The 13,864-nt window shown below is 42.0% G+C and overlaps 1 protein-coding gene across 8 annotated transcripts in view; it reads left to right on the forward strand.

The window, feature by feature from the left end:
- The window catches only part of GRIP1 (glutamate receptor interacting protein 1), a 342,061-nt gene that overhangs the window by 294,771 nt on the left and 33,426 nt on the right, over window positions 1-13,864 (forward strand). For all 8 annotated transcript variants that reach the window (XM_074827290.1, XM_074827293.1, XM_074827286.1 and 5 more), the window contains 3 exons: window positions 8,464-8,650; window positions 9,431-9,576; window positions 11,160-11,240. In XM_074827290.1, coding sequence (XP_074683391.1) covers window positions 8,464-8,650; window positions 9,431-9,576; window positions 11,160-11,240 — 414 coding nt within the window. The remainder of the gene's footprint in view (window positions 1-8,463; window positions 8,651-9,430; window positions 9,577-11,159; window positions 11,241-13,864) is intronic.

Consider the following 13,864-nt stretch of genomic DNA (forward strand, 5'->3'; position numbering starts at 1 on the left):
TATTTATGCCACTTGTTTTCAATTTTTATTATTCCTCTGCTTTTTTTAGTTTTAAAGTATGGAATTGTAGAAACACTTAGATTATTATTTGGTTAAAGTTTAAATCCTGAAGTATTTTGTAATAGGTCCATATTAGTACTTGAAAGTGAGACAATTTTATACCAACTTACATGATAGTTACCGGGACTGCATATCTGGTAGAAATTAGAGAGGGTCTTAGATGTGCGTCGGTACTATTTTCTCAGCACATCCAAGTTATCTGCTACCAGGAGGAATAGTGAACATTTTGCAATTTCTCAAGGGTCAGAGTGGGAGACTGCAGGCATAATAATCCATATATGTACCTTTAAATACATTGTTACTTTTATTCCTGCAGGCACATGAGAAGCAGAGCACAAGTACATAATCTTCAAATTCAAGATTATTATTGACATAACTGCAGATCATATAGTAAACCAGCTCCCAGGACTGTTGCTAAGAGTTGGACAAACACTATACAAGTATGCTAAACTGTACCCCTAGCAGAAGCAACCAGGGTTCACTGGAACTACATATACATCCATGCCCCCTTTTTAAATCAGTAAGGCTGCTTCCTGGCCTGTAAAACTTCGAATCCATCAAGCAGCAAAAAACCAGCAGTGTATCTTGAGGCAATTATTGTTGAGTTACAAACCCCAACATGCTCTGAGTCATGGTTTTGGGTATCTGTGGCATTTTATAAAGGCTTAGCAGATAGCTATTGTTATATGATTTGGAAAGGGTATTTTCATCTCTGCTTTTTTTGTTTCTGTTTCGTTTTCTTTGGGAGTGGGAGTCACTTTTAAGTGTCCACATCATCAAAATATTTATCAGGGTGAGTTTTAAATCCCACAAATAGTAAATTTCCCAATGTGAATTAAGACCTTAGCTGTCCGGAAAGTTGAAATAAATGTTGTGAGACCTTTAGGTTCCTGGTACTGTATTAGAAAAAGAGTAAGAAAGTTACAGTGTCAGCTAGGTGCCTGCTGCACCCGGGAATGGACACATAAGTGATGGGAAACAAAGATGCAGCTAACAAGTAATTGTTGTATGACCTTAAAGAAAGGGAAAATCGAACTTTTCTGAGCTTGGATGCCCTAAATTTAGACATTTCTAGAGGGTGCATTCGGGGATCTAGTATTATATTAACTCTGAATTCATCTGGCTTAGTCATATTTTAGCCTTTGCAGCTTTGAGGGCTGAAGAAACCTATTTCTCACTCTTGTGGTTTGAACTCAGTCGGTAGCAAATCGCCACGAGGCCAGTTGTTTACTCCCCCCCCACCTCACCCCCCACCCCACCCCCCCCAGTGAAATAGGGGAGGGACAAAAGATGAGATTTGTAAAAGAAGAAATTTTTGCTCAGCAAGTGGAGCAGGAGGCTTTGGATGTGGCAGGAGGATGTTGCGGGGCACCAATTGCAATAACAGGGTTATTTGACAGTTCGATTCATTGGCTATTCTCACCTAAAATCAAATCTCCCTGAGTCACATATTGGACTTCTCCATCCTTCTGCATTACTCACCAAGTGCACTCAGGTCCTTGAGCAAAAGTAATCCCACGCATGGGTTTACCTTTACCCAATGCAGGAGTAACCCAGACTGTCTTCCCCAGCATATTTTTAATGCGCACTATGGGGGCTTTATCCCCATCTACAGTACGTAGGAGGTTTGATTGAGCAGGGCCAGCTTGCTTGGCAGATCCTCTGGTATTGACTAACCAGGTGGCTTTTGCTAAATGCACGTCCCAGTGTTTGAAAGTTCCACCACCCATTGCTCTCAGTGTAGTTTTTAGCAACCCATTGTATCGCTCAATTTTCCCAGAGGCTGGTGCATGGTAGGGAATGTGATATATCCACTCAATACCATGTTCGTTGGCCCAGGCGTCTATGAGTTTGTTTTGGAAATATATCCCATTATCTGACTCAATCCTTTCTGGCATGCCATGCCACCACAAGACTTTCTTCTCAAGGCCTAAAATGGTGTTCCGGGCAATGGCATGGGACACGGCATAAATTTCCAACCAGCCAGTGGCTGCTTCCACCATTGTAAGCACATAGTGTTTGCCTTGCCGAGTTTGTGGAAGCTGATACAATCAATCTGCCAGGCCTCCCCATATTTATATTTTAACCGTCATCCTCCATAGCAAATGGGTTTTAACCGTTTGGCTTGCTCGATTGTAGCACATGTCTCACATTCATGGATTACCTGTGCAATAGCATCCATGGTTAAGTCCACCCCTCAATCACGAGCCCATCTATATGTTGCATCTCTTCCCTGATGGCCTGAGGAGTCATGGGCCCAGCGAGCCATAAATTGTTCACCCTTATCTTGCCAGTCCAGATCTACCTGAGACACCTTAATCTTGGCAGCTTGATCCGCCTGTTGGTTGTTCTGATGTTCTTCAGTGGCCCGGCTCTTGGGTACATGAGCATCTAGATGGCATACTTTCACAACCAGATTCTCTACCCAAGCACCAATATCTTGCTGTAATTCAGCAGCCCAGATGAGTTTGCCTCTGCACTGCCAGTTGCTCCTTTTCCACTGCTGTAACCGCACCCACAGCGCATTTGCCACCATCCATGAGTCAGTATAGAGGTAGAGCACTGGCCGCTTTTCTCGCTCAGAGGTATTCAAGGCCAGCTGCATGGCTTTCACCTCTGCAAACTGACTTGATTCACCTTCTCCTTCAGCAGGTTCTGCGACCTGTCATGTAGGGCTCCACACAGCTGCTTTCCACCTTCAATTTTTCCCCACAATGCGACAGGACCTGTCAGTAAACAGGGCATATCACTTCTTATTATCCAGTAGTTTATTACATGGTGGGTCCTCTTCAGTATGTGTTACCTCTTCCTGTGGCACCATTCCAAAATCTTTGCCTTCTGGCCAATTTGTAATCACTTCCAGTATTCCCGTACGGCTGGGGCCCCCTATTCGAGCCCATTGTGTGATTAATGCGACCCATTTACTCCACGTGGCATCAGTTGCATGGTGTGTAGAGGGGACACTCCCTTTGAGCATCCAGCCCAGCACTGGCAGTCGGGGAGCCAGCAGGAGCTGTGCTTCAGTCCCAATCACCTCTGAAGCAGCTCAGACCCCTTCATATGCTGCCAATATCTCCTTTTCGGTTGGAGTATAGCAGTCCTCAGATCCTCTGTATCCCCGACTCCAAAACCCCAGGGGTCGACCCCAAGTCTCCCCTGGTGCTTTTTGCCAGAGAGTTAGGGCCATTCTTCCTGGTTGCAGTGTAGAGCACATTTTAAACATCTTGTTGTGTATGAACTGGCCCAAGAGCTACTGCATGAACTATTTCCTGTTTAATTTGTTCAAAAGCTTGTCGTTGCTCCAGGCCCCATATAAAATCATTCTTTTACTGGGTCACTTGATAGAGAGGGCTTACAATCTGACTGTAATTTGGAATGTGCAGTCTCCAGAAACCCACAACACCTAAGAAAGCTTGTGTTTCCTTTCTGTTAGTCAGTGGGGACATAGCTGTTATTTTATTAATCACCTCCATTGGAATCTGATGACATCCATCTTGCCATTTTACTCCTAAAAACTGAATCTCTTGTGCAGGTCCGCTGACCTTACCTTGCTTTATGGCAAAACCAGCTCTCAAAAGGATTTGGATTATTTTCTCGCCTTTCTCAAAAACTTCTTCTGCTGTATTACCCCATATAATGATGTCATCAATGTATTGTAAGTGTTCCACGGCTTCACCCTGTTCCAGTGCAGTCTGGATCAGTCTATGTCAAATGGTGGGGCTGTGTTTCCACCCCTGGGGCAGTCGATTCCAGGTGTATTAGACACCCCTTCAGGTAAAAGCGAACTGTGACCTGCATTCTGCTGCCAGAGGGATGGAGAAAAATGCGTTGGCAATATCAGTCGTGGCGTACCACTTGGCTGCCTTCGACTCTAGTTCATACTGAAGTTGTAGCCTGTCTGGCACAGCAGCACTCAGCAGTGGTGTGACTTCATTCAGGCCACAATAGTCCACTGTCAATCTCCACTCTCCATTAGACTTTCGCACTGGCCATATGGGGCTGTTAAAGGGGGAGCACGTCTTGCTGATGTCTCCTTGGCTCTCGAGTTGACGAATCAGTTTATGGATAGGGATTACAGAGTCTCCACTGGTGCAGTATTGCTGTCAGTGCACTGATGTAGTGGCAGTTGGCACCCATTGTTCTTCAACCCTCAGCAATCCCACAACAGAAGGATCCTCTGAGAGACCAGATAACACAGACAGCTGTTTAATTTCCTCTGTTTCCAAGGCAGCTATACTGAAAGCCCACCGATACCCTTTTGGGTCCTTAAAATACCCTCTCCTGAGATAATCTATACCAAGAATACATGGAGCTTCTGGGCCAGTCACAATGGGGTGTTTTTCCCACTCTTTTCCACTTAGGTTCACCCCGGCCTGCAATACAGTCAACTGTTGAGACCCCCCATCACTCCTGAAATACAAATGGGTTCTGCTTCTTTAAAATTTGACGGCATTAGGGTGCATTGAACACCAGTGTCCACTAAAGCCTTATACTGCTGGGGGTCAGATGTGCCAGGCCATCGAATCCACACAGTCCAGTAAACTCGGTTGTCCCTGTCCCCCGCCTGGCTGGAGGCGGGGCCCCTCTAATGTTGGTCATAATACCCGCTAATGACAAATGGGTTAGTATGGTGTGCACGGGTTTCAGCCTCATCTTGATCACTCACTTCTTGTGAATACAAGTCAGAAGTTCTTCTCATAGGTTCATGAGCAAAGTCAACCTTTCTGCTTTGTTTGGGCACTTGATTACTGGAAACTGGAGCAGCATTTCTCCTGAAAGAACTGCGTTTTGTACTTGTTCTTCCTTCCAGCTCACATACCTGCTCTTCTAGGAGGTAGGTAGGTTTTCCATCCCATTTCTTCATGTCTTCTCCATAGTCACGCAGGCAACGCCACCGGTTCCCCTGTGGTGTGTACCCATTCTCTCGAGTAGAGAAACAACTGCTCCTAATAGCCGAAGTTCTAGTCCGTGCAGGTGGGGAGTAGGACATGTCCTCTTTAAATTGCTGGAATTCTTGAGATAATTTCTCCACAGCCATGACCAGGGAGGAAGAGAGACTTTCTTCATATTGTCATAGTCAGCAAGCCATTTCATCTACTGTTGGTCCCTCTTTGTCTCTCCAGTCTGTTACTGCTAATGCATTGGCATATGATGATGGTGTGCTCTGTGCAAACTTCCACCACATGGGCCAGGTGCATCGGACTTCATCTGGATCTGTGGGTAGCCGTGCATTATCTGGGTCATAGTAAACTGTCTCCCGCACAGCTAGCTCCCTCAAATATTGAATATCTCTCTCCATAGTGGTCCACTTACTTGGATGACACACAAAATCTTCCTTGAAGGGATACCTCTCCCTCACGCTTGACAGGAATTACCTCCAGAGACTGAGATTTTGTGTCTTCTTTCCAATGATTTTGTCGATGTCCCCTTCCCTAGACAGGGATCCCAGCTGCCTGGCCTCCCTACTCTCTAGTTCCACACTACTGGCCCCACTACCCCAGCATTGGAGCAGCCACGTAACGAGTTGCTTACCTGGATGGCGGCTGAAATCTTTTTGCATGTCTTACAACTCGCTCAGGGATAAGGATCAGGTGACTATCACTGGCTCTGCCTCCTCCTCCTCCTGTTCTTGTGACAGGCCTGGTTCATCATCACCCTGTACGCCGCGAGGGGATTTTCTTGTGTATTTCTTCTTATGTATGGGAGCAACTGACACCGTCATGGGTTGGTCCTCTGGTTCACCTGCAGCGCCCGTCCTCGCAGTTGTAGTGGCTGCAGTTTCTGTTACTTGGTTACCAGGTGCAGAGCCCTTCTCTTCCTCTTGAGGGTGCTGAACAGTGTTTAATAGCACTCGGTAGGTGTGGGCTAGGCCCCAGCATGTTGCAGTGAGCTGTGCCTCTCTGGAATTACCCAGGTGACAACATACTTTTTCCAAATATTTTACTAGTTTTTCAGGATTCTGCACCTGTGCAGGAGTGAAGTTCCAATACACCAGAGGTGCCCACTGTTCTAGGTACTTGCCCATGCTACTCCACACCCCCAGCCACTCATAATTCTCTAATCTTGGGTAGATTTCCAAGGGATATTCTTAAATAGTTGCATAATCCTGAACAAAACCTGAACCACATGCAGGAACACACTATCTCCTAGCAGTAAGATGACCATGTTAGTATCAACATTCCAAACGTATCTGGAATTCCTGAATTGCTCAAACACAATTGTAAATAGCCCCAGGGCTGATGACAGCACCCCATCATAGATAAGCATCACATAGTACAGCAAAAACAAAATCTTAACCCAACTCTCACGGACTGTGAGCAACAGCATGGGAAATACATATCGCAGATGAGGTGATAAAATCTCAAGGAGCCAAGCAATCAACATTATTACCCGTTCTGTCATTATCTCAAACCTCGTGCCTCACGTTGAGCACCAAAAATTGTTGTGGTTTGAACTCAGCCAGTAACAAATCGCCACGTGGCCAGTTGTTTACTCCCCCCACCCTCCCCCCCACCCTCCGGTGAAATAGGGGAGGGACAAAAGAAGAAATTTGTAGGTTGAATTAAAAAAAAATTAGTAATAGTAACAAAAACAACAGTAACAATCATAGTCCAAAACAGGTAAAATGCAGCAGTGGCTCACCGAGTGGCAACCGGTAAAGAACCTGTCCCCAGCAGCGATCCAACCACACCAGAAAAATCCCACCATGCCAACCCGGAAACTGAAAACAAAGACGCCAGTGAGAGAGCACTATATATTGAGCATAACATCACATGATATGGAATACTTCAATGATCGATAGGGACCCGGCCCTCCAGCTGTGCTCCCTCTCAGCCCAAGGAAAGTTAACTCTATGCTGGCTGAAACCAGGACACTCACTAAAGCTAAAGCTGGTGGCCATTTCTAAGAACAGATTATTAGTATTTGCATTTGGGTATGAGCATGTCTTACTGAGTGCAGATAAAAAAAACAATAAGAAGGAAGCTATTGAGTAACTGAAAAAACACACAGTTCTTACAAAGGAAAATTAAAACAAGATATGAGTGAGAATTCACAGTAATTTAGAAAAGTCGTTTTCAGAGTTGAAAGGAGCTTTGCTGGGAGAAAACAGAAATTCATGAGGTTTTTGACAAGTGAAATTTTCGCAACAGAACTGTAATTGCCAACTGTGCTACATTAATCAGATTTTATACTAACTATTTCAGAGCAAAAGTCTAATTCTTATAGCCCCAAAGTGCAGGAGATACTTATAGAACCTCTGGCATGTTTGCACAGCTGTGTTAATATTATCTGTAATATAAAAACAGGAACTAATTTTTTCTCACATCTAAGAAAGAAAAAATCCACAGTTAAACAATCCCTCAGATAAACCATGAACTTTTATCTAATTCTTAGTAGCTACTGCAGACAAAAATGGCTCTTGAAGGAAATTAGAGGTGGAGTGGTAATGGAGTAGATTTATAACATGAAAACATTCAGAATCCTTAGCATTGGAGGATTATCATTACTGGTCCAAATGGGAATTGAAAAACTCTAGCTTTCTGTGTATGACATAATGAAAGGCAGTAGCTTGTCGCTGGGGGAATCAGAACAATGATCCAATAGACATTTAGGCAGAGATCAAAGAACTAAAAGTGCAGTCTCCTCCTTTCATAGCTAATTGCATTGAATCTCAGTGTTGTTTTTATCTTGATTTGTTCTGTAATGCAGCCTATTCAGAACATGAGTGAGAATAGAGAGAGGGAGTAAATCAGGAGTACAGAAGTAGCTGCTCGTGTTTCTCACAGAAGGGTCCCCCAGTTCCTTTGAGAGACCCCAAAGAACTTTTTTTCTCACAATCTCTTGGGATATACTGGTTGCTAAAACAGAGGGGCTTGTTCGACTTACACTACCCACTTAGCCTGACAAATTGCTGACTTGTAGTAAACATGTGCAAGAGGAAGTCATCCTTATTTCTTGCAAGCAAGCCTGGGCCACGTGCTTTGTTGCTAACACTGCTTTGCTGTGAGATGTTCAAAAGAGCTCATGGGAGTCAGCCTGAATAGAAGCTGGGCTTGCACTTTCAGTTCCTTTAGCTCCTGTGAAAATTCTGCTCATCCATACCTCAAACCTAATGCAAACAGAATTCAAGCATGTTCTGAGATTTTTGGAGTGGGGGTGCCAAACACGTTTCTTTTACTCAGTACAAGAACTATCGTTTTGTATTCTAACATACAACCAAGTGTTTTTGTATTCTCTCATATGTCATAACTGTTTATACATAATTTACAACCTTTAGGCTAAATTGACTTTAAAAGAGATGTTTTGTTGGCTAGGTTTATTGTACAGATCAATTTTCTCTAAGACCAGTGAAATTTCTGCTGTGTATGAATGTCTTTCCTCCTGGTCTGCTCTGTTTTATAGTGTCTTTAGCCTCTAGCACTGTTGGTTTGGCTGGGCAGGTCGTCCACACAGAAACCACAGAAGTCGTGCTGACAGCTGACCCCGTAGTAGGGTTTGGGATACAGCTCCAGGGTAGCGTGTTTGCTACTGAGACCTTGTCTTCTCCACCTCTCATTTCCTATATAGAGTCTGACAGTCCGGCGGAAAGGTGAGGTTCTTGCAGTTGGCTGCTAAGTATGTTTTGATGAGCATTCCTCAGGGTACTTCAGGCTTGTTGCTTTTGATTTGTGATAAATTGGAGGGTCTTGCTCAATGGAAGTGTGGCAAGTAATAAACTGCCTGTTCTGACAATGGTATTTCATATGCTTGATCAGCTATAAGAAGAATGACAAGCACCAGTGTTTTTATCATCGAACGTCCTCCAGCAGGAGACTGGAAGCTATATTCATGCAAAAGGAAAAAAAAACCCAAAAACCAGAAACATCACTGAAGTCAAAATAGTGATAATTCAGTGTGCCATGGGGGGAGGCCATATCCAGCTCTGTTCAGTCTTGGTACAGAACCAACTCTTAGGGAATGTCACAGATTTGACTTACTAGTGATTTCATTGCAGCATTTCAGTTGCATTTTTATGCTTCTGTATGTCTTTAATCATGGCATGAGAACAATAGTAGCTGCACAGGCGAGTACTACCTGCCGTTGCAGAGCTACACCACCTGTAGCCCCGGGTCAGAGGCAGAGGTGATGTCCATGGGTGGGGTGGAGGCATGAAGGCAGTGCCCCTCTTCCTGGGTCCCATCACCTAGTGAGCACGACCCATGCTGGGAGTGTCTTGGTGCAAAGGGGCAGCAGCAGCTTCTGTCTCCCGCTGTGTCTGGGTAAACTGTTGAGCCCCACTTCTCCTTCAAGGTTAGGTTGAATGTGTTTGATATTGCTGGTTCTGGTAACATGGACATCTGATGATTATTTTGTATCATTGTGTACCAAGGTGTGGGGTGCTGCAAATAGGAGACAGAATAGTGGCAATAAATGGTATCCCAACGGAAGACAGCACATTTGATGAGGCCAATCAGCTGCTCAGAGACTCCTCCCTCACCAACAAGGTCACTTTGGAAATAGAGTTTGATGTTGCAGGTATGAATGTACTGTTATTCTGTCTTGCAAGAAAAGTGAAGGAATAAATCCCAAGTACATTGCAAGTGTTAGGCATCCAAGGTGGAGACTTTCTTCTCACATACACACCATTCAATTTTCAAGTGACCTATTTGAAACGTGTGTCTTTTTGTACAGCTTTATGTAGCCCTGCAGCGTGCTTCAGAACACAAATAGAAATGACAAGTCCTGTAGTAAGATCTGGTGAGAGTCCCTCCTCTGAGTTATTTCTGGACATTTTTCTGCCCTGAGATAGAAATATTCTGCTGAGCAGAGGGCAGCTAATGAAATGTTTTACTAGACAGAAAAGTATTATAAAAGCGTGGATAAGCAGAAAACTCTGAAGAGTTTCACTTACGGTATCTCAAACCAACAATCTAAATAAAATAACAGAAACTGAATTAATAAAAGCTAGAAAAATCACTGTTAATGTTGCTGGTGAATCTTTATTATTACTAATGGCTTTCCTTTCTTCTGTAATGTGTTTAAGCATACAGAATACACCTATAAAATCACAAATTGTGTAAATCAAACAAGTATACATTATGTATGTGCACTATATAAATAATAAAAACTTCTAAGACTTATGTGTTCATCTGACAGTAGCTCTTTTGAAATCATGACAGTGTCAGATGTGCTGTATTTTGCATAGTGTGATTATTGTTAATGGTATTATAAATAATGATGTCAAATGCAGGCTAAAGTTTCCTAGAGTAATTCTGTAGCATCTTTTAGTATGTACGCATCTAGTATAATGTTTTTTTAAAAAAGCGCTGAATATAATATGTACATTCATATACACAGGAAATGAAATATTAAAAAATAAGAAAACCAAATATTGAGAAAGTAATTTAAATACACATGAAGTTACATGTATTTCAGTCAGTGGACTTGTTTGTGCTCCTCCCACTTGCTCCATGACAGCAGACTCGTACTCATGGTTAGACTGCTCTGCCACATGTATATGTTTCCATAGCTGTAATTTCAGTTACTCCTTTTCAGGCCAAGGCCCAAACTTTTGCTGGCAGTGAGGTCAAAAGTCAGGATTCAAATACAGTGCTGCATGTTCAAGTGTTTTTTGCCCCAGTCAGCGTCAGGTGCTTCTCCATCAGTGATTTGATTCCTTTTCTTCCCAGTAGATGTAAAATCCATGGCAGTTACCTTAGCAGACAGTTAAAAATGTGTTAGACCTACACCAACAAAGGCCTGAAGTCCTTAAGACTTGATCTCCTGTCCTTTTAATTAAAACTTATCTTCCAGCGCTAAAATTTTCATGTGTGCTAACAGAACTTGCGTACGAGCTAAAAACCTGCAGTCTCAGCTGGCTGCCAGCCCGTACAATCTCCATAAATTCAGTTAAACCTTAAAAAAAATTGGATTACTGTGAAATTACCAATAGAGTTATAAATCATACTTTGTATGTCCTACTTCCTTCACTTCAGCACCTGTGTTTCACCCATGGCTTGTAATGCTGATGTGATTTCATCAGCTTACACATATAGTTCCATGCACTTGGAATTGCTGTGCCTTATAAATTATCTAACATTTTAAATATTTTTTTATAGAATCAGTTATACCAAGCAGTGGAACATTTCATGTAAAACTACCAAAGAAGCATAATGTGGAGCTTGGCATCACCATAAGTTGTAAGTGTGAAAGTGCTTATTTTTAAGACCATGTTTCTGGAATAATCTGCAGATAGTAGGTCCTGTAGCTATAGACTCATGTTTATTTTGGTATAAACTTCTTTTTCCTTTTTCTAGAAAGGGATGATTAACAGTGCTCTGTCTCTGAAGAAATACCGTTCTGTAACAGATTTATACTCCTCTTCTAGTAGTTAAAGCCAGAAGTTTGCCAGGCCTAGAGCTTGACCTATTCCTTCATGCATATCACATATTTAACTCCCATTAAAATTATTTTAAAAGAAACAAATAAGTCAACAGAATTAGGCCCATGAAAAAGTATTTTCATATCTGGGAAGTTTAAAGCAAAGTCTGTCATGATCTCTCACAGGCTCTTGGACTGAACCCCACTGAACTCAAGGATTCTCACAGGCATGAGGATCCACATACATGGGGTTATTTTCTGCTTCAGAACCCAGAGTCTGAAGATACCTCCTCTGTCTGTCAAACCAGTGGGCAGACCTAAATGTGCAGGTCCAATAGCAAAATCCCCTTTCACTAGGGATTTCAGAGACTGCTAAAGAAGGTAACAAGGGTCTGCATTAGTCTATTTCTCAAAAAGTATTTGTTACTGTTGTTTGAAATCAAAGTGTTTCTATACTGATTTATTTTGGGAGCAGACAGTAAATGCTGTGTTAGGACTGGCTTCTGACTAGGTAAACTCCAGAATACTGAGTTCAGCCCTTGATGGAAGGAAGAACAATCCATATCAAAGTTAATGGGCCTGTGTTTAATGTACTTAATGACAGTGCAGAATCTGGTCTCACCAGAATTAACATTCCTTTACAGTTGTGGCCTTTCTTAGACTATTAGTCTTTCTTTGGAATTATTCATGTGTCTTGGGGGAAGGCTGTGCTTTGACTTATATTCTCAAAGCTTTTACCAGCACAGTGGAATAAGGTTAATCAAAAGTACAGCAGGGAACTTAGTGCTAAGAATTACGTCTGAGGAACAAATGAGAGACACTGCAGGCCTGTTTGCTTGCGTTGCACACTTGAATGAGTAATTGTTAGACTCTGTAAGATGTGACGTGATGCTTGAAGCAAAATCATAGGTCTACATTTATTTGTGCAAATGAAAATACTGAGAAATGAGAAAACCTGGAGAGAAGCTGTTCTATTTAAATGTTATTCTTAGGATTGGTAGTGGTTTGTAGGATTATTGTAAAAATACAATCTTCCTAGTAATCTGATTTGTGCTGCTTTTTGGAATTCAGACATCTTGTACTTTTGTTTGTAGGAGTAAACTTTGATGGAAAGCTAATGTTCTTGGGATTGAATATTTAGCACTTCTCTTCCAAACTTTGCATACATTCCTGACTTGGAACTTAATTCCAAAAGTTAATGCTCTATAAAATTAGTGGTTTATATAATCAGAGCAACACCTGGTTGGTCTTAACTCTGCTCTTCTGAGTATACTGCAATATCTTTAATATTTAAAATAAATTATCTGTTATCTATAATAATCCCACTTATTTATAGTATTTAATGCATATGAAATGTGTCTAGGACTAATTATTTATTTGATTTTAAAGGATTTATACTAATAACTGAAAGTTTGTAAAGTTGAATTGCTGCATTTTCATGCTTGTTTTTCAGTGCTTTGCTCTGTTCTACCTAATTAAGTCCTAAATGAGGCAGTGTGATTTGAAGAATACAGGCGTTTTATATTCATTTTGTCACATTTTTGTCAGGACACTTTAGCACATTATTGTGGCATTTATTACTGATATTGTCAGCAAGCTATATGATTTCTTTTAAAAATCAAATATTAAGGGAAACTTGGCAGAGTTGGTATGACCAGACTTAAACAGAAGTGATGGAGGAGGACAGGTTTATTTACTTTTGGTCTTGATCTGTTCAAGTGCTACAGACCTGTTTCATCCTCTCTCTTCTCAAGGTCGTGGAGTTAATGGTGAGTGAGAAAGTGCTGTCCCTGTAAAAACATTACAGAGAAACTCCTGTCTTGCTTTCCATATCCCCAGTCTAGTTTGGGATTTGGATGAGAGAGTCAGGAAGTGACCTGACCTGATAGACAAGACAGACATTTTTCATCAGAAGGGAAATGTAAGCCTCACCTTGGGTTGGCTGGTACCTGAACATATACCTATTTTTAAGTCCAAGAGTTCTTCTAAGTCCACTGTTAGGAGGCAGACATCCTGGAAGAAGAATTTATTTCTCTTTCTTTGTGTTGTTTTCCTTGGTAATAAAACACTGAGTGTGCCTGCATGGAGTTACAGCCAGATACTTGAAGGCTTATCTGAGGTGACACACAACACTAAAGACAGTTAAGCTAATTCATGGTCTTTGAAAAACATGGCATGTAATAGGGGATAAGACTAAGTGTCTCTTAGTTTCAGATTTATTAATGCAAGAAAAAAAGAAAAAAAAAATCCCCTTAGACAGCAGAAATCCCTAGAAAGTAAGACAGGAGAAAGTTTCATGCGCATCATTGTTAGTGTTAATCCAGGGTACTGAGTTTTAGATAGTGCACGTCAGTTACCTTGCAGTATACTGTCCTTGCCCATTGCTGCCTTCACACACATACTGGACTTCTATCATCCTTCCCTTATCTCTGCAATATCTGCA

Source organism: Strix aluco, chromosome 5 (genome assembly GCF_031877795.1).
Source record: "Strix aluco isolate bStrAlu1 chromosome 5, bStrAlu1.hap1, whole genome shotgun sequence".
NCBI lineage: Eukaryota > Metazoa > Chordata > Aves > Strigiformes > Strigidae > Strix > Strix aluco.